Genomic DNA, 20,765 nt, shown 5'->3' with positions numbered 1-20,765 from the left:
GATTGCTCCCCAACGTCAGAGGAGGTCTAGGAGCAACTTTCTTCTTCAAATTTGTGGAAGCTTCTCTCAGACTCCCCCAGGCTTTTTATTCCCATGACCTCTCCTCCTCCTCCTCCTTCGCCGCCCTGACCATTACCTGCGTCGCCATCCTGAATGCTGACGGTTCCGACTAAGCCATCCAGGACTCGGGCGAGCTGGCTTGTTTAGGATCCAGCGTAGCAGAACATGATGCCAGGAGCTCAGCAAAAAGACTTTTCCGTCCCAGTGAAGCACGCTTAATAATTCATGTTGCGTGTCGGCGGCTGAGCCTCTGGGTCCGGGATGCTGGTATTGGCTCATTCTCCTGATAAGAATTAGACACTGGACCTTCCTGCAGATTAGGTTGCAGCAGGCACTGCCTGATCTTTGATTGCTGCAATTTCTTGACAGACTAATTACTGAGGACAGAAACAAAGCTGGGATGAGAGAAGGCATTTGAACATTCCCTGCTTTCCCGCAGCAACTTCTGCTCGCCTGGTGAGGCCCCTGGGGGTCCCTTCCACAGACAAGTCCCATGTCAGGAGTCTATGGAAGTCAGTGTAAAGGTAACCTCTACACTTAATAATGCATAGCAGCAGGTAAGCAAAGAGTTACGGGATCTCTTTTCACGAGTTTAGTCCGAGACTGGTGGCAGTGCTTAAAAATTAAAACTAACAAGAACCAGGCTGATGTTACGACTATATATTTATGTTAAATATCCTTAATAATTCAGGGATGCCTCACGCTAGATAGAGACCGAATAAGGAATACCTAGTAACTGCAGGTCAGTCACCTCCTGGTTGTAAAAATGCCTACTTAGGTGATGTAGAACTGTGTTTATGATTCCCACCCCAAAACATGGCTTACTCTAGCCAGGTAGATGGCGGTAAGCTGCTGATGTCCAGGAATAAGGGAAATGCATCTGGCATTTAACAGAATAACAGGATTGGAAGGGACTTTGGAGGTCTTCTAGTCCAACCCCCTGCTCAAGCAGGAGACCCTACACCAGGGGTGTCCAACCTTGGGAACTTTTAAGATCTGTGGACTTCAACTCCCAGAATGCTGGCTGGGGAATTCTTGAGTGTTGGTCCACAGGTCTTAAAATGGCCAAGGTTGGATACTCCTGCCCTTTCCCACTCTGGACAAATGGCTGTCCAGGCTCTTCTTAAAAACCTCCAGTAATGGAGCACCCACAACTTCTGGAGGCAAAGCGGGAAATTTCTCCTTGGTTTTTTTTAGGTTGCTTCTCTCCTTGATTTGCTTAGTTGGAAATTGTTACTATTACTTATTAATTCATAGCACACTCGCCTATCTGTCATTCTCCTGTTTGGTTGGCCCTGACTTTTAAAAAACGCTAAGCTGGTAAACGTAACCCACAAATCCTCTTTGGCACTCTCTCTCAAAATCAATTCCCTCCTGCATTCTCCTGGCAAATGGGTTGTTATTCCTGCTAGCTGACATCCAAGTGGAGAGATCTCCCAGGTGTCTGGATTTCTCCCTTTCTCTGATGGGATGAATGACTTTTAAGCAACACAATACCTGTTTTGCTCCTGTTTTACACACCTGTTTCTCTGCCAGCAGCCCTAAAGGAGCAGAAGTGAATGGTATTATTTGCAGTAGGAAAAAATGGAAAGAGGATATTATTTTTTTTTTTTGCCAAGTGCCTTGGTGTTTCTTGTTCAAATTTAATTGAATTCTTGCTTGTGCTAAGACAGTCATCAATTATTCAGCCCTGCATTCATTAATTCTAAATATTACAAGCAATAAGTCGGGTTTTACTGCATTGTTAGGGTTTCAAGCAGATAAACATGTCTGCTTGTTTTTAATCATACTCTTTTGATTAGTGATGCCACCTTGACTGAACAATTTAGGTGTCTACAAATCGTAGATATTAAATGAGTTGTAAGAAAGAGGTTAGGTGTTTTGAAGACAATCCCATCCAAGGCTTGTTTTCCAATCCTGCATTTGCAAGAATAGAAGGTACCCGACACTGATTTCCCTTCTCTGCCCATTTATATCAGATACCACCGCCTACTTTCTGGTCTCTGTCCAACTTTTAATTTTATTTTTTCCCCTCTCTTTCACTTTTCTTCAGGGAGCTTCAAAAATTCAACACCTGAGAGTTGGCACCAGGTATCCTGAACTTCTTCCTCAGAGAAGCCAAGCCTACCAGTGAAGTGACAGGTGTGTCTTCTCCCTCCCCGCATCTCCAGGGAACAGAACATTGCATTACAGCTATAATTTCATGCTCTCTGGTTTGCAATAAAATATGGTACTGCATTTTATAGTGCAATGAATTATGCGGGGTTTTAACATTGCAATCCTAAACACCCTCCGCATTTGGGAGAGGCCTGGAGAAGACGTGCTGAGCTTGTATTCCTGTGTTGCAGAGTGGTGCCCTCACTTTCAGACATCATTTTAACAGGGCCTCCATGCAAACAAATTAAGCTGAATTTATTGCCTCTACATGGAAGACTTTTTTTTTTTAATCCCCACTTATTAAAGCTGATGAAACAGAGGGATCTAGGTGAGGTTTCTGTGGTGCCGCAGCCCTGCCAACTTCAAGGAATTTCACAACTGCTACCAAATGCACAGCAGATGTAGGTCTCTCTTTAATCTGCTTACTTAAACCCAGGTTCAGCTAACGTCTGAACGACACAGGTCCTCCTCATGCCCAGCTGCCTTTGTCGTCTTCGGGGGAAGAAAAGAGACGGACGGGCTAAAATTTAGGCCTCGCTGGGGCTGTGAGATCTTCGACCTTCCTTTAGGGGAGAATATGGGGGGAGGGCTCTGTAGACTGCCCAACATTCAGGGCCAGGATTGTTCCCAGGAAGGAAGTGCTTTGGACTCACCGCAGTGGAAGACTGAAATGGCAACCCGTGTCTGGACTTCTTCAGATATCAGCTTCTAGTTTAGGGGACTCCAGGCAAAACAGGGTTAATCCAGATCTGGAGCAGGCAGTAGAGGAAATGCAGGAATAAAAAGAAATGGGATTTAATCGGTATGACCTGCCAGTGTTTGGATAGCATATGTTTTTGCTGACAGATTATGAAACACAAGGCAGTTCTGCTAACGGTGAATGTCTAACAACTCCCCCCCCACAGAGCTGCTCTTACCGTTTCAGCACCAGGATCAATAAACAACCAACATTGGGTTGGGCAGGAGGTCCGCCCGGCCCTCACCCATTGAAAGGAATGGGAATTCTGCTAGGCTCCGGCCCAGCTTCCCTTCATTCAATGGCCTTCCACAATATAACTTCCCAGACGATTGTGGCCATTGTGTATTATTTAACTGTAGAGCCCAATTAAAAATAATGAAGCCTGTCTCTTCCTGCTAGGCTCTCTCGGCAATAATGGAGGCTGACTGGTCCTCGCACAGCTCCATCTTTGTCTGGGGCTGGGGTCTTGGCTGGGGTCAGTAGCATTCAGTGGCACAGCTCGGGCAACAAAACCTGGGTCATCCAAGCTTAAGGAACTCGGTTATTAAAGACGGAAGGAGGAAGTGAATCAAATAAAAAAACAAGAATAACATCAACCAACCCCTCCCCTCCGGCTTGCTTCTAACTGCACTTTCTCTGCAGCCATTCCTCAATTCATTTCTTCTGTTAAAAGGAAAAAAATATCCTATTTAGGATAAGCTAGATCTACTTGACAAAGCTGGAGAAAAATAATTTGGGTATGTGTCCACCTCTGTCCAGTTATATCATTTAAGGAATGTGGCGACTATATTTTTCCCTGTCCAATGGTAATTTTAACAGAAACCAAACCTGGTTCCTGTAGAAATTGATTTACAAAATAATCAGAAGCAGAGACGTTTGAAACCCCCGTCCAGAGCTGTCACTTCAAGAAATAAACACGAGGGCCACCCTCTCTTAGCTTCCCCTAAAAAAATACAGCTCCCCTTCTTCAGTCTTTGTGCGGGAAACCAATCTCGGTGTGCAGCTTTTGAATTTTCTATTGTTTCACCACAACAGTAGGGATTCTACGAAGGGAGAAGAATGGAAAAAGACACATGAGAGATACACACATTTCTTTGGGTCTCGTGACTAAGTGGCACACACCTAATGGGGTAGGAAGGATCTGCTAGGGATGGAATCTGGTGGGACCACGAAAAAGGGCCCCTTCTCTATTGAACATCATTCCCCTGAGGCTCGATTGTGCCCCCCACATCTTCTTGTTTTTCTGAAAGGCCCTGAAGACGTGGTTTTGTCTGTGGGCCTGAGGGCCACCAATGGAAATAAAGTCCACTGAGCAGCTGATTGGATTGCGTTGCTGCTGCCATGGGGAGGAGGGGCACTGTGGGTTTTTAAACTTGGGGTTTTTTTTAATGTTGCAAGCCACCTGGAATCCCCTGCCTGCGAGTTGGGCACCCATATACATTTGCTTAATAAATAATAAATAAAATCTCTCAATGAGAAGCTAGGAACCTGAGTGTTGCAGAAGCAGGAGAGGCTGCACAACCGTTGTTCCTTCTCTTGCGATACACCAGCCCAGGAACAAATTTGAGGTGACATTGTTAGTTGCACTTGTGAACTTCCTGCCCCTGAAGGTCACTGGACACAACTGTTGCCTGCTCTTCACAGGGTTACCTCTTCCCGGGGTTACTCGGAGGAAACAGAAGTTAATTGACCTTTCCCAAATCCACGAAGTGCTTTGGGAAAAGTTGGTTTTAAATTGTGTAGCACGGCTCTTGACTAGGGAAAAAAAAGGGGGACTGGACTGCTTTCTACTCATTATTTGAAATTATCAGTTTCTAGCCAAGGAAGGCCAGAAAAAAATGGTTGAATGGGATTTCCAAGTCATGTCAAAACTGAAACTAAAAGCAAATAGCATGTCGAGGCCACAGGTGGATCTGTCCTATTAAAGTAAGAAAGAATAACAAGGCTTAGCGCTAAAAAATAATAATTAACATCTTTTAAGTATGGCAGTCTTGGTAATTCCAGCCAAAAGAAGAGTCTTATGATTCTGCCCAGAGCATATAAAATCTAGAAACATGAAGGATTTGATACACAAAAGGATGTAATTTCTAATACCAAACCAGGTCTTAGGTCACACCAGACAGAAAGTTGTTATGTCTGCCCCCAACAACCGGCCAATGTGCATCATTTAAACAAAACGTTCTTTCTGAAATGTAAAAAAATTAGAGGGAAATAAACTCTACAGCACCAAGGTATCACCAAAAGAGCAGTAAAGCAGTTTTCACAGGGAGTTTCTTATCAGTCCTCTGCTTGCTGCCTTATATTCTGCTTTTGAGAGAGACTTTTGCTGCATTTTTCTTTCAGGCTGTACAATATCGGTGCAAAAACAATTTCCTACAGCATGGAGGATCCACTGCAGAAAAAGAATACAGAGTAAAGTTTTAAAGACTGTACTATGCTGAACTTGTCGGGCACTAGGACCCAATATTTTATTCTCTAGCCAAATTTTGAGGAAGGCTTTTTTTGTCCGTTACATCTCTGCATTTAATCAGTAGTTGAGTCTATTGTAAAACTCTGATTCACCATCTGTACAGTCCCAAGTGAGTAGATTTCTACTAAAGGCCTTATCCCTGTGGGATTAATTGGTAATTTCACACATAATGATTTTAACTACAATTTGTTACACAGATAAAAGTGTTACTGACACAAGGTTTTCGTACACTGGCGGGGGGGGGGGAGTCAGGTTTTATAAAACTGAAATAACTGTATCTATTTCAGTTTAGAGACCTGCCTACAAGAGACACAAAGCAGGTTTAAGAATATCTACGCGATTGTTTTTCATGCAGATGAAATGGACATTGCAAATTCTAAGGAGAGGTGAATTTAAACACAGTATTACTTAAAGAATATTTGTTTTTGTGTTGTCTCACAACTGCCATTGTTTCTGCAGCCCAGTTTGGCGTACAGTACAAAGTGATGCTGAGACCTGATCTTTTTTGTTCAGTATTTATTTTCTTTCTTGTCAGTTTTTCTCTGCTGCATCTCATACGCCCTTTCCACCCAGCAGCAAGGATCCCATCTTAAGAGACGCAGAGGAAATGTTTGTGTTGATGAGTTTTCATCCTTTCCTACACAGCAAGACCAGAGAAAGGACCAAGAAGTTTCAGATGGGTCTCCAACTTGGAAGGAGATACAACAGAGGGCTGATCTCACTTGTAAGGGCAGGGCAAGCGCTGACCCCAGAGCCAGACCCCCTCCTGGCCTTCCGAAAGGGAGGAAGCCCACATCCCAGGCAGGGCTGCCCCTCTCCTGCTTGTCTGCATTGGGCTCCTCCGACTCGGGAGTGCACACAGGGTGCCAAGCCTGCCAGCCTCGGGGCTCAGCAGATTGGGGGGGGGGTCAGAAGATACGGCCAGAGATTTGGGGAGGTCCCACATTCGTTGCGGCTTCTCCTGACTGGGTGACCAGGTTGGGAGTTAGCAGGCGTTCACTCAGGATCAAGGAGAAGACTGATAAAGGGGAGGGGGGCAGATAACCCTCAGCCACACTGCACCCCCCCCCCGAAGGAAAAGCTAGGGCGAGGGCTCCTTTCTGGCCGAGAGTCCCGCGGAGGAGGGGGCTGCAGGAACCAGAGATCCGCCAGCTTTCCCTAAGCAGGACTTTCCAACCGCACGGGGACTACAGCCCCCAGCATCCCCAACCAACCCTCGGGGCGCCATAGGCTGGGAATGGCAGTTGGGAAGGGAAGGGGGGGAGGGCAGCCTTTGCGGGGGGGGTCTCGTGCTCCCTCGGGAAAAAGCCCCTCCGGCCGGACGGAGAGCGCCCCCCGGAGGAAGGCTCGGCCGGGGCCGAGTCGGCGGCTGGCGGGCCCCTTCCCGCCGTCTGCGGCGGGCGAGAGAGCGGGAAGGAAGGCGGGCGAGTAGCCGCCTTCGACAGGCCCCGCCGCCGCCTCTTGGCCACGGCCTCGCAGACCTCGAAAGCGGCTAGTCCTCAATGAGTCGGGGGCTGCGCCGCCCGCCGCGCGCCTTTGCGAGCCGCCCCTGCGCGCCGCCCAGCCCCCCCCCCNGCCGGACCGGGCGCAGCCACAGCCGCCGCCGCCGCCGCCGCAGGTCCGCCGGGCCCGGGCCAGTCCCGGGAGAGGAGCGAGGCAGGCGGGCAGGCGGGCAGGGAGGAAGAGGAGCCGCCGGAGGGTCGCCCGGCTCAGCCGCCCCCGCTCGCCCCGGAGGTACCTGCCCCGCTGCCCCCTCTCGCGCCGGGCAGGGCAGGGCGGGGCGGGGGCGCCGCTTTCGGCCGAGGGGGCTGGAGAGGGGCCCGGCCGGGAGTCCCCCCGCCCCCCTGCTGAAATGCTGGAGAGCTACCCGGCTGCCTCGCCCCGGCAGGCCATGCTGGAGAGCGACCCCCCCTTCGCCATGTCCGGCCTCGTCAGGAACCCGGGACCGGCCCGCCGCCCCTCCCCGCCGGACTACAGGTGAGCGCTCCCCGCCAGAGGCGCCCCCGCCCCGCCTGAGCCCCCCGCGTCCCGGCGCCGCCTGGGGGGCTTCGCGGAGGCTCCCGCTGAGCGCAGCCTCCGCGCGGGCGACCCCCAAAGCCTCGGCCCCCACGCCAAGGCCGGAGCTGCGCCCCAGGCCCCGGAGCCCCAGGTGGGGGTCGCAGCAGCAGAAGCCCCCCCCCGCCGCCGCTTATCTTCCCCTCCACTTTTTTCTTCCAAACTCTGATTTCCCCGGAAAGTCTATTTTGCACCCCCAGGAGGAAATGCGCCCCCAGCCTCTCTCTGCCTTGCCTGGAATGAAAGCCCCCCCCCGCCCCCTTTCTGAATCCAAGTCCACTTGGGGTTTGGGGCAAACAGACACACGGTGGGAAGCCACCATCGGCAGCCAGGATCGCGGGGGTGGGGTGGGGTGGGGAGGGGAGGGTGAGCCGTGCCAGCTCTCCCTCTGGGAATCCAGGCTGGGCAGCCGAGGGAGATGGTTGGGTCTCCCCCCCTCCCACGAAGGGGGAGGTCCTGTGCTTCTGGGGCTCCCTAGAAACGACTCAGCAGGGAGAGAGAGAGAGAGAGATGGTGCTGCTAAGTTATCCAAGTCTGGAAGTCCGGTTTGATTTGAACACAGCTCCACTCTCTGGGAAATCCAAGATTGCGGTTTAGGGGTGCTTCTGGAGAGTCAGGGGCCTACTTTGGCCAGGATCCCCTTTGTGCTGCTTAGACCTGGTGTGCCGAGTCACTGTGATGCATCATCTTTTTAGACTACTGCAACATAATCTACTTGGGTCTCACCTTGAAGGCTGTCTTAGAAGCGACAGGCGGGGCAAACGGTCACTTTCCTTCTTGGCACATTTGTGGTCAGTGACAGCAAAAGCCTTCCTGGGCTAAAGTCACTCGCGGCCAATCTGACCTGGCCGTTCTTTACAAGACCATTCGTGATTTAAGATCGGGATACCCGAAAAGCCTCATTCTGCCCCACTGGCCGTTGCTGGGTGGCTGGAGGTCCCCCCAGGCGCAAATTCAGGACAGGAGCCTTCCTGTGGAGTGTTCAGTGTGATCCGCTGGTCTCTGGAGTTGCTTTAAAGATATTCCTCACCCTCTAATTTTTCAAAACATTTTCTTCTGTTTGTAGCTTTTCTGTCTTGCAAATAGGGATAAGGAAGCCACACTTGATTGGGGGAAACATTGTCCAAATTTTGCAATCTTCTCCCCCCCCCTAAAAGCAACCGCATCCCACTGACACAACGCAGTGGGGAGAGAATTAACTGTTCACTCTGGCATGGCCCAGTTTGGAAGTTGCTCTGGTAGATATCAGGAACAAGAGGGATTTAGGTCCTGCAGACTCAAGACCCTGAAATATCCCCATCACAAGAGAGCTGACCCCCCCCCTCCAAAAGTGGTCAGGGCCCCAGTATCCGCCATTACACTAAGGGATCTTCCACGGTGAACTTATGCAGGCTGCCCTTAACAAACCTAACTTTTGTAAAGAAATCCTACTGCTAAGTGAAGTAAATTATCTATACTTGCCAGATCTAATAAGGGTAGATTTTGGGAGAATAAATGGCATTTGAAAATTATGTGGGCAAGATTTTTTAATTCTTAGCATAAGGAACGTGAGTGACTGCTTAGATCAAATACGCAGTCCTTTGGCCAATTAAGTCCAATTTATTTCTTAAGTAAAAAAGATTGACGCTTATAGCTTAGTTTATATGGAGTTTCAGGCAGCCTTTGACAAGTCACCTTAGTTATTGCAAAATGCTTATTTCTGTAAATAGACCCGTTTCCCAAATTCTTCTTGTTCCTTCACCCCACCTCAAAAACAATGTTGTAATTTATCACCGCGGTCATTTTTCCACCCATGAATTGCATGACCCCTTTAAAAAGTGACAAAAAAAATGTACACAGATCCAGACCGTTATCTCCAGAGTGCGCTGTAGCATTTGTTCTGTTCCATGAGAAACCACTTTGGATTATGTAAAAGAAAATCTTCCAGACTGACCAATTTTTAAGAAGAGAATAGACCTGTCAAATTCTATCAGGTCAATTTACTTTCTTCCTGTCACCACAGTGCAGGACGGGAACCCGAGGTCTTGAGTGCTCCGCGGGCGGGCGGGCGAGGGGGGGCATGAAGGAATGGCCCCCAATTAGCGGAAGGGAGGGGTAATTGTGCTGAGAATAAGCTTCTGTTTCACTTGAGGCTGGTAGACACGAAGGGAGCCAGATTTCAAAGTCAGGGTTAAAAAACAGAAGCGGAAAAGCAACACAGAGAAAAGCGTGAGAGAAGCAGATCAATTCTTGGCCATCCCAGACTGAGTCAGGATGCTGCAAAATTGGCAATTCTGCGTTTGTCCTGGAACTTTCTATGGACAGATGCTAGAATCCTTCTGAATCCAAGGGCCAGTGAGGTGGAAGCAAATACTTCTTTTCTAGCGTATGGCCAGAGGTAGAGTCCAGCCAGACTCTTCATTAAATCTCACTTAAATTGCTCACTTAAAATTTTAGCAGCCTTTGCATTCTTCCTCATGAGCATTTTTTTCTTCTCCTGCACGTTATCAAACAGGCACAATCAGGCTGAGGATCCATGCTGGTGCATTTGTATGTGTGCAGGTCTGATTTTGCCAGGCTATCTGCTCCAAAGGGCCCTAGGCAGCCCGCAGCCTCTCCAGTTTGAGATCTCTCTTTGACCACAATGTGACAAATCAGAAACGTGGGAACACGAGGGATTAAGGAGCCTTGTTCCAGGGAGTCCTAGCAAATAGAATTGATGGGGATAATCTCCATAAAGAGTAGGCTGCAAGGTGAGAAAATGGAGGGATCCTCAAAAGGAAATGCCACCGGAACCGAGTCTTTCATTCAGCCAAGGACTGTAATCCCTCAGTGGCCTGAGAGGCTATGCTGGCTGGCTGGCTGGCTGGCGTGCGTTGAGGGGGCTCCTGTCCCTCTCCGGCATTCAGAAGCAGCAAACAAGCACAGATCAGCTCAGCACGAAGGCTGCTCTGGACGGCTTGGTTGGGGCCGGGGCTTGGCATGGTCCTTCTGCCCAGCCAAGAAGGCAGCACCGTTTCCTGCCCGTGGAAAAGTTAGTGGCAAAGCTGTGCTTGAGCATTGAATAACTGAGCACCATCTTTCTTAATCTACCACTGATCGGGAAAAGACTGTCCAGAGTGTGGAGAATAAAAGCATTCTAGATTTAAAAATGCATTCCTTGAAATGGGGTGCTCCCATCCTCCAAAAGGCAGGGCGTGTGTGTGTGTGTGTGTGAACAGCTAAGGTAACCCTCTTCCGAAGCAAATTTGGAAACAGGCTCTGGGTCATCAGTCTGTGCCCTGGATTGGCCAGTTTCGACTGACTGACCTGGCAAGCAGATTTCTCTGCCGACTCCCCCAGCCCCCCCCCAAATCCCTCGGGAGGGCTCCCTTAGCAGGAAGAATGAAGAGGCAGGGATTGGCTGGAAACAGGCAGCCAAACGGCCCCAAATCTCTTGGGGTAAATAATCGGAGCAAGAACTCTCTCAGGGAGAGAAATAACCCATCCATTCCACTTCCATAGTTCTACTGGGAAATCGGATAAAGCCTGCTGATCAGAGCCACAATTGATTTAAATGAGCGTCGGGAGAGGCGGGCACGGCTCTTCCCAGAAAACATCCCTGGAAGGGCCCATCGGCCAGCCTGGTCAAGGTGCCTTCTTACGAACAGCCCTATTCAAAAGGGGGTTGTTTTTTCGAGGGGAGAGGGCAAAATTAAGAAGCCCAATCCTTTCCTATACGTAGCTCCAAAGAATTAAGAAAAATAATTAAGGCTCACTTTAAAGGAAGAAAGCGAGGGATGTTTTTAAAGATGAGGAGTATTTGTTTTCCAGAGTTGTATCTTCACACCCCCAGCTAAGTCCGCAAGGGTGCCGCTTTGTGGAAGAGGTGGCTGTCTGCAGCACAGGGACCTGTGGCCGTTCCTCACACACCAGGACGTTTGCTAGGGGAAAGGCTGTGATTCTCTCTCTCTCTCTCTCTCTCTCTCTGCCACACACTCTCTCTCTCTCTGCCACACTGGCAAATTTTTGAGGCTGCTGCCCAGGCAAATAAGCAGGGAGTGAAGTTGCCGGGTGCCCATCAGCTTCCACCGGAGCATCTCCAACCAGGAAGGTGCCGAAGCGCACCGGATGGCGGGGGCCTGTGGTGCATGTGGTCCCTGATAGGAGGCCACTGCTGTGGGTTTTGACCCTTCCCACCCCCTTGACCCCGCGCGCTTGTTGTGTGGGGCTGGGGAGCAGCAGATGGCACGGGCGGAGTGTCTCCCGTCATTCAGGCAGATTAATGGGGAACTGGTAAAAAGGGGGAGGGAGGCGGGGTGGGCAGAAGAAAACAATTAAGCCAGAATCTCCAAAAACAAAAGGTCGCCACGTGCCGGCAGCCGACAGCCTCCCCCACACAATGGCTTATCGGCTTACAATGCGCAGGGCCACCAACTCCTGCGGATGACAAGGGCTGCTCCCCGATTTTGAACCATCTGATGCTGGTGTTTACTTACAGTTGGGCCAATGGCCGGGCAGGGAGACCGGTCACCTGATGTTCTTTTTCAGGCATGGGACTCTCCACTGGCTCTGCAAAATAACTGTAGAAGTGTAACCATGGCGATGTTGGTTATTGCCACATCAATACATGACATTAAAAAGAAAACAGGCTTCGGAGAAGGGTGGCAGGAGGACAGGCGGGACTAGCCAGGATACCAAGCGCCCGCTGCTGTAACAACAATCGATCTTGTAGTCCCTTCGGCCTCCGAGAAGGGAGGGAAACTGCCCAGAAGTTTTGAACTGGAAAGTTTTGCTTTGCAGTTAGAGAGTTGAAGAGAGCATTTCAAAGCCTTGGAAACTGCAAAGAAGGCATTGTAATATTCTAGATTTATTTTAAATCCTTCTCACTATTTTAAATTATTTATTTCTGGCATTGCTGTGTTGTGCAACTCCAGCAGGCTCCAAGCGCCACGTGAACCTTGCTGGCAAACTCTTGAGACTTCAGTAGAACAGAAACACCGACCACCTTCCCTTTAGGAAACAGGAGTTTTAGGAACAATCTGCAAAAGCTTTATTCTCAAACTGAGTTTGGTGCCCAGCACTCTAATTTTAAGAAAGTAGGAAGGTGCAAAATACCATCTTCCTCTGCATGATATGAAAACTGCTCCTTCCTCTTGTCTTTGCTTTCTTTCCTACGCACGAGAGTCCCGTACAACGGAGCGGGAAGGCAACTGGAATAAAAACGTAGCCAGAACAGAGGCTGCCTTACCTTCAGGCTAGCAGGCCAGGGCAACGCAGCCACAAAACCCACAAAGTTATTCCTCCGTAGACTGTTGGGCTCGGAGCCCTCCCGTCTGAGCGAAGACGACTTCCCCGGCGATTTGCAGTCTCTCTCGTGGCTGACCTCCGTTGACGTCCCTCGGCTGCAGCAGATGACCAGCGGAAGGATGGATTTTGGCATCACTTCCCAGAATGTGGTCCTGCAGCAGACAGGTAGAAAACCCTGTGACCCTTTGACTCTTGGCCTCCGTTGCATTGACCCCCTCAGTGCTGGGATACCTAGTGGTCATTTTAAAAACACAAAGGACAAATGAATTGTGTAAAACTAGCACTGACTTGGGTTTAATGAGCCCGGTTGTTATGATCGGAGCCTATGCAAGCTTGTGGATTCCACAGAGAGCTGGGAGGGGATTCAGCACAGTCCAGAATCGTATCATATACTGCTTTTCGATGACAGGTGCCATGCACACCTCGGGGGCCCCAAGAGCGACGCCTCACGTACAAGCCAGCGTGTCTCCAAACATTCTGGGACTTAACACCGTCTCGCCCCACGAAAGCAACGTAAGACAGGCTCCCTTCCTCGTTAATGGCCCCGGGGGAGGGGGGCTGGAGCCCTGCGCAACTGATGCTCCTGTTTCTCTCCCTTCCACACCAGATAAGTCCGTATGTGGTGGGGGGGCAGTCATCCCCCAGCCTTCAGCCGCAGCTGGCCCCGCTCTTCCCCACTCCCTCCTGCCACACCCAGCAGATCTTCACCATCACCCACAGCACACAGCAGGTACAGTCTCGGCTTTGGGGTCCCAGCACAACTTTAAGGAACCTCGCCAGTGCTTAGTTGCTGTCCTTTGTTAACGTTTACAACACAGAGTGGCCGTGGGTTTAGCTGTGCACATGAGAACAGCCTCGCAGGACAACGAGAAGCATTTAAACTGTGGGTGAAAGACTGGGGTTCAGAGGGGAATGCAGCCAAAAGAGTGTGTGGACACCTGAAGGCCGTTCTTGAAGCCGGTGTTGAGCCGAGGTGTTGGTTGCCACTCGTCCCACAGAGGCCCCCCGGCCTTTGGGCTAGGCTACTCTCCACTGCCTAAGGTTGATGGGTCTCCTGGCCACACCCAGAGGGCAAAAGTGCTCGCCTGTCTCTCCCTTTCCTGGCGCAGCTGAAAAGGAGACAGACTTTCATTCTGTGCGAACTGCTCCCTGTTCCCTGATTAAGAAAAGCAGGTCAGCTGCAGACTGGTCAGGTCAGGTGCAGGTGGATCCCCCCCCACTCCCCCAGTTGCAAACTTCTCAGCCACCAGAGGCAAGACCTCCCCCTCCATTTGGACTAAATGGAGACCAAAATAATTTGTGGGGACTGTTGAGCCCCTTGCCGATGGATGCGCTGAAGTGTCCCGAACAGGATTTGCAGGGTGGGATCACATCCCCACAGCCCATGTCCCCCCCCCCCCGCTTTGCCTTTTCCTCTGAGAGGCTGACTCGGTCTTCTCCCTCTCGCTTCGGCCACAGTGCAATCCAGTGACCATCTACAGCACCTCTTACGGGACCCCCGCCCACTTTCCCCAGCCCCGCCTGGCTCCCCACGCAGCCCAGGAGCTGCACAGCAAGCAGTACCCCAAGCCCATCTATTCCTACAGGTGAGTAAAACTCAAGAGCCCTTGACTCGGGGAGGGAGCCCCCTTTATTGGAAAGGGTAGAGTTGGGGTTCAGGAACGCCGCAGGGCAGCTGATCCCCCTCTCTCCCTCCGGCAGCTGCCTGATCGCCATGGCCCTGAAGAACAGCAAGACGGGCAGCCTGCCTGTGAGCGAGATCTACGGCTTCATGAAGGAGCACTTCCCCTATTTCAAGGTGAGGAAGGCTGAGCCCAACGGGGTGCAGGAGAGCGGGCCCTCAGAAGCCCCTCCCCAGCCCTCGGGGGAAGGCCCAGAGACCCCGCAGTGGGCCCATGTGCAGACAGATGGAGGGGTGTGTGTGCAGGAGAGCATTGGATGCCGAAAGACCCCACTGAAGAACGGAGCAGGTCTCCACTGACCACGATCGGAGTCTTGGGTCGTGGGAATCTTCGCTTTCTCACGACCGGCCGCCCTTCAGTGCCTTTTCCCAGGCAGACGGGACACCTTGGGCCACCTGCAGAAATGCAGACAGGTATCTCCCAACGATTCCCTCGTAGGCCAGACAAGCATCGCATTAATGTTCAGGTCCGAGGGTGAAGGATGACGGGGGTCTCTGGAGTCACGGCACACAGAGCAGGCTTTGGCCCCTGTCACAGAAGTGGGAAAGCACAGCCAGGACCCCGACTTGGGGGCTCTAGGCAAGGTTTGTGTGTCTGGGGGGCGAGTGTGAGGGCTCACCTGCTCTTCACAGACGGCCCCCGACGGCTGGAAGAACTCCGTGCGGCACAACCTGTCCCTGAACAAGTGCTTCGAGAAGGTCGAGAACAAGGCGAGCAGCTCCTCACGCAAGGGCTGCCTCTGGGCCCTCAATCCCGCCAAGATAGACAAGATGGAGGAGGAGATGCAGAAGTGGAAGAGGAAAGACCCGGCCGCCATTCGCAGGAGCATGGCCAACCCAGGTGAGCGCTGGGGCTGCCAGGGGCCTCTCCCTCCCTCAGGCTGAAATCCCGCAAGTGGTTCAACAGGCAGGAAACCTGGGCGGGCAGCCCTCTCGGGAGGCAGCCGCCCTTCCCCTCCCCTCCTTCTTAGCCTTCTGAAAGTGGTGGAAGTGCGGCCACAACTCAGATGTTTTCTGTTGCTAAGTGAGACATTTGTTAAGTGAATTTTCCTTCATTTTATGAGCTTTTTTGCCACAGTTGTTAAATGAATCGCTGGGTCTTAAGTTAGTCACAGGGTTGCTAAGTGAAGTTGGCTTCCCTGTGGATTTTGCTTGCCAGGTCGCAAAAGGGGATTAGGTGACTCTGGGACACGGCAACCATCGTAAGTCGGTTGTCTGAATTTTGAGCGCATGACCCTGGGGATGCTGCCACGGTCGTTAAGTGTGGGAAAGGGCTATAAGTCAATTGTTTCAGTGCTGTTCGAAGGGTCACTTTGAGGACTAGCTGCACTTAAAAAGCACACCATGCAAATAAGTGATTCGGTGCAATTACGACGATCCTGCCTCTGCTCTGAGACAGCCGTTTCTCCCTGCAGAGGAACTGGACAAGCTGATCACTGACCGCCCTGCTGGCTGCAGGAGGCCCGGCAAGCTGGCGGAGGCCGAAGCGTCCATGCGCAGCCACGGGGCAGCGGCCGCTCAGGGCCACCTGCTGCAGGTGCAGCCCCAGCCGATGAGGACGCCGTCCTTGCAGTCCGTCCGGCTTCACCGGCAGATCCAGCCTCAGGCGTGCTTGGCCCCAGACTCGCCGGCCCCTGCACAGACACCCCCGCTTCACGCCCTGCCCGGCGTCCACCACAGCCCCCTCCCTCACCACCTGGTGAGCCGCAGCCCCGATTTTCTCAACCTGATGACTGACCTGAGCACTGAGGTGGACGCCCTCGATCCCAGCATTATGGACTTCGCACTCCAAGGTAAGAGAGAAGGTCGGAGAGGCTGGAACTAGAGTTGCTGTTTTGTTTTGTTTTTTGATGTGGCAGCTGGGTCAAGTTTGGGGGGGAGGGGTCCTCATCTGCAGGGATTCTTGCCTCCATCTATTTTCAAGCTGCTTTTGTGGGAGGAAACAGTGGCGGTGTGGACGGCTCCCAGCAGGCCAGCTTTTCTACCTGAAGGTCTTTTCAAGGGCTGGCCCGGAAAATGTGATTGTGGAGGGAAATATTCTGCCAGTAACATTATGGCTCCCTTTAGTTCCTTTTACCTGCCCCTTGTGAGGGGCACCTGGGGGAGAGGCTAGGCTGAGATCCTCAGGTGATCTGAGCTTAATGGCTCAAGTCGAGAGGACGACTGAAGTGGCTGATCCAGAATAAAGTCGCTTAAATGTCTACTGAAAAAAAAACACACAATGCCACATTTTTCTCCTTTTCTCCGGAAAGTCAAACAGCGGGCGAGGAAAAGAGGGAGTCTGGAAGCAGAAAACGCCCTTATCCGTCCCACTGCTAAAATCGTCCAGTTAAGTCTCGTCTGAGTAGAGATCCGATCACAATCTCTTTTGTTTGAAAGGGAACCTCTGGGAGGAGGAGAAGGAGGACAGCTTCAACCTGGAATCCCTGGGCGCCTTCAGCAACTCCCCCCTGGCGCTCTCCGACTGCGACCTGGCGCCTGCCAGCCTGCCCCCTGCACCCAGTGCCAGCCACCACTCCTTTGCAGACTTGCAGGTGACGGGCCTCTACACAACCTACGCCACGCTGGATGCCGTCTCCCCCACACAGTACCGGGGCCCTCAAGGGAACAAACCCATCGCTCTGCTCTGAAAAGCCCCGTTACACCCGGACTGGGCAACCTTGTCGTGCTCGCAGACACCCCCCCCCCCAAGTGAGTGCCAGGTCTTGTGGGGGTCACGCTGACGGTGTGAAAACCAGGCCTCCCCCATTTTCAGCCCATCAACCAAGGTTGCAAGACCGCCTTATGGTCTTGAGAGTACTAAACGAAAGAAGCCTGCACTCTTAGGACGAAGCCCATCTTTTAAGAAATCTGGTGGGGGTGGGCAGCTTCGACACAGACCTGATTTCGCTACTGGACTGTGTAGGAAGCACGCAGCTTGCTTCTTCATCAGAACCCAGATAGCATTGTAATTTATTGTGGGATTTTTTTTGGGTGGGGGGGAGAGAGGGCAGCAAGAACAGAAAAGTAGCCGTTCTCAGAAGAGCAAAATCAAAAGGGGCTAGAAAATTTAAATGAACTCTATCCGAAGGAAGGATGAAATATACACCCTCCTCCCCAGGTGCTCTTACTTGTCCATTAGGTCTCTGATGCTCTCTGAGCTCATCAAAGCCCCCCTGCCCAACTCCTTATCCGAAGGAGACCCCCGTGTGCCTCTCGCCCCCTTGCCTTGAGATCAGCCAGCCTCTCTTCCTTTGGCTACATCTTTTGGGGGGCACTTTGTGTCTTGATTAAGCTCTTACTTGTTTCTTTCCTACTGGTAAGTACTGTGAAATTGTTCCAAGCCACACACACCCCGTGTCCCCCCCCATTGCTCATGGCTGCCCTGCCTGTCCAGTCCTGCTTTCCAGAGGTTCTTCCAGAGCTGTTCCTCAGATTCACCGTTGACTCTGGCTGAATTGTCTACCTCCCAGAGTCCTCTTTCCAGGCCTCGGACGTTCTGCACGAGAGAGGAATTTTAGTCCTAGACATACCCACTAGGCCCACCTCCCCTCCCCTCCCCTCCCCTCGCAGGACCATTAACCCTGTTTCCAGCTTTGACTGTAAAAGCTGCAGACTGGGAAAAGGATGTTTTTAATAGCAAGAGCAGAAAAAGTCCTGGGTTCCAGGATAAATAATGTACTAAATGAGAAATTTTTTTTTTTTTTACCTTGAATAGATTATTAGGATTAACAATCTTACTACAGATTTTTTGGAAAAAAAAAATACTAGAGATTAGGATTAGGAGGTTTGTTGATTCTCGGGCTAAGCAGTATTACTGTTTGTAAATTTTATTTATAATTTATTTTTATGAGAACAAAAAGGGGATTTTTTTATGCTCAGCACTGACTTTTGAAAAACACTGTTAATATTTTTTTACTTAATTATTCAAACTGCAGCAAACTATTTTAAAAATCACCAGGATACTTTGGACATTTTTAAACTCCAATTTCAAAAGAAGCACTTTGGATGTACTTACTGTAGACGTAACATTTTCTGTGAAAGACCAAGCCTAGTTTTAGGCAGAAAGCTTTTCTACAACTGACATAAAAATGTTATTTTTGTTGCAGCTCAGCCCTGAACGTTTACTTAGAAATATATCATGCATTAATCTTTGTTTACTGTTTGTTTTAAAAAAATGACCACTAATAGGAGAGGCTGCACATTGCAGTTAAGACCTTCTGATTTAGCATGTAGGCTATCAATACCAGGTTAACTTTGATTTAATATTTATTTTCAAACACCTTTTTACTGTGAATAGGGTTTTAATCATTTCTTCTGTTGTCTCAGAATTGCATCTACTTCAGTTTGAAAGAAACGAGGCCAAACAATGCTGTTCAAGAAAATTGCATGTACCCCCCTGAAGGTGCGAAGGCCCTCTTCACCCTCCAGGTCGCCCTGGAGATCTTAGCAAAGGGGAGCCGAGTTCCATGGGGACAGCACCATTTTCTCCAGCAAAGCCCAGGGCCTTTCAAGTATGCTGGGACCCTCCACTGTCTGGTTTGTGGTTCGCACGACAGCCTTCCCCAGGGCCCCGAAAGCTCCCCTGACCCACCCATGGAGACCCTTACCCAGAACAAGGGTTACAGGATGGCTCTGCTGTAGCCCTCTCTTGTATCTTGCCAGAGATCAGGAACAGGCTATAGCACGCTGGCTTTTTTTTCTGCCTGGGGGGGAAAAAAGGGGGGGAAGAGGCCTGCTGACTTCTTAAAAGGTTAGGGGTCATTTGCATTTATAAAGGTTAACTTAGGCACCCGCCTCCCTGCACGAGGCCGATATGTACAGGCCGCCGGTGCTGACCCAAGGGGAGAGGAGGGTCCCCGTAGTAGGCCATGTTGTCCGACGGTGCCGCCTCCCGCCAATGGGAAGATGTGCATTTTTAGAGCCGCCTTGGTTTTGGGAAGAAGGGGTGGGGTGGTGCCCCCTAAGCCCTGGTGCTCCCCCAGGACCGTGCCTGTGTGGCCTTAGCCTAAAGCTGGCCCCGAAGACCAGCTTCTAACTTAGATCATTTAGAAGAAAGCAGTCAGGGTGTAACTCCTACCGGATGACCCTCATGGGCTGTTCTTCAGGAACCTGTTTCACACAAATATTTTTTTAAAAAGCAAATATAAGACTACTTACAGACATTGTAATGCCTGATGAGGCTAGAAAAGCAAAACGCAGACGGAAGTGGAAATGGTCTACGAAAAGGTTTCCCCTTGAAAATGTACTTTCAGTTCTGATGATTTGATGTGCTGATCATCCCATAATTTACTACTGTCAGCTTTGTAGGGAAACAAACGACAATAAAAATGTGTTACTGACAGAGACACGGCTAAGTGGCGGCGGCAGCATCCACACCGGCGAATCAGGTCTAGAGAGCAATTTTGCATCTTTCCTGGGGTGGTTGGGGTGGAGAATGAAGAAATGCAATCGGGACCGTTAAGAAAATCAAGACTGGTTTAATGAATCTCCAACTCACAAAAGGTAAAACAAACATTGAAGTCTGTATCAAAAGTCAAAGAGTTGCTCTTATTAAAAAACAACAGCTATTTGCAGCTCCTCCACAGTATGTTCTGGGGCTGGGGGCTCCCTTCCCTGAGAAGACAGACTTATTAACAGCTCTCCAGCCAGAAAAAGCAAGATCTTGTGATGTGGTTCTTCCTCCCCTGAAAAAGGAGTTTATAATCCTATTTTCTTGCTAGGGGGGAAAAAAACACTACCCCAGACCAGACACGCTCAAGCATTAATGCCAGAGGCAGAGACACTCACACTCCCGTGAAGGATTAGTGGGCCTGCCAAGAACTCCAGCCCAACAGAGGACCTGCTGGACAATGTAAATTACCTTCAGCTGTCACCTCCTCTGTCCCAGGTCTCCTTCAGAAAAGATCGGAGGGGGGAGCCGGGGGGGGCAGTTTAAAGTGTTTTATGCATCTGATGTTTCACATACTTTCGACCTGCTGATGATTTATCCCTCTAAAAGTGTGTTTTGATTGTCTTGCCCCTATAGCAAAGTCCACTCGTTCCACAAATCCATCAAATGCTTCAGGGAGTGAGCAGAATAGTCTAGACAGTTGCACTGGAGTGCAATGAAGTCCTGTTTGGAAGTTTTCTCAAACCACTCCATGTTGGCTTCGGTGGTAGACATTTTTTTTCTCCGACACCCATTTCAAAAAGCACGTCCTGAGTCTTTTGAAAGAGAATTCGTTAATTTTACAGATAACCCTGGGCAATAATTGAAAATGCACTTACTTTTAAACATACACACTCTAAACCGGGTGATGCAAACACTTTCCTCGGACATTATGCAGTAGGCACAAGATGGCTGGGGAAAATAT

The 20,765-nt window shown here is 50.5% G+C and overlaps 1 protein-coding gene across 1 annotated transcript; it reads left to right on the top strand.

Moving 5' to 3' along the window:
- Positions 1–7,317: 7,317 nt before the first annotated feature.
- On the top strand, positions 7,318–17,060 carry FOXN4 (forkhead box N4). Its single transcript, XM_029284108.1, has 10 exons — positions 7,318–7,403; positions 12,751–12,926; positions 13,159–13,262; positions 13,357–13,479; positions 13,920–13,922; positions 14,208–14,335; positions 14,451–14,547; positions 15,064–15,271; positions 15,846–16,223; positions 16,810–17,060. Exons 1-10 carry the CDS (start codon positions 7,318–7,320, stop codon positions 17,058–17,060), a joined length of 1,554 nt encoding a protein of 517 aa, XP_029139941.1.
- The last annotated feature ends 3,705 nt before the right edge of the window (positions 17,061–20,765 follow it).

The sequence above is a fragment of the Protobothrops mucrosquamatus genome, unplaced genomic scaffold (assembly GCF_001527695.2).
Source record: "Protobothrops mucrosquamatus isolate PMUCROS unplaced genomic scaffold, P.Mucros_1.0 scaffold374, whole genome shotgun sequence".
Lineage (NCBI taxonomy): Eukaryota > Metazoa > Chordata > Lepidosauria > Squamata > Viperidae > Protobothrops > Protobothrops mucrosquamatus.
This window is presented reverse-complemented; position numbering and strand designations above follow the sequence as displayed.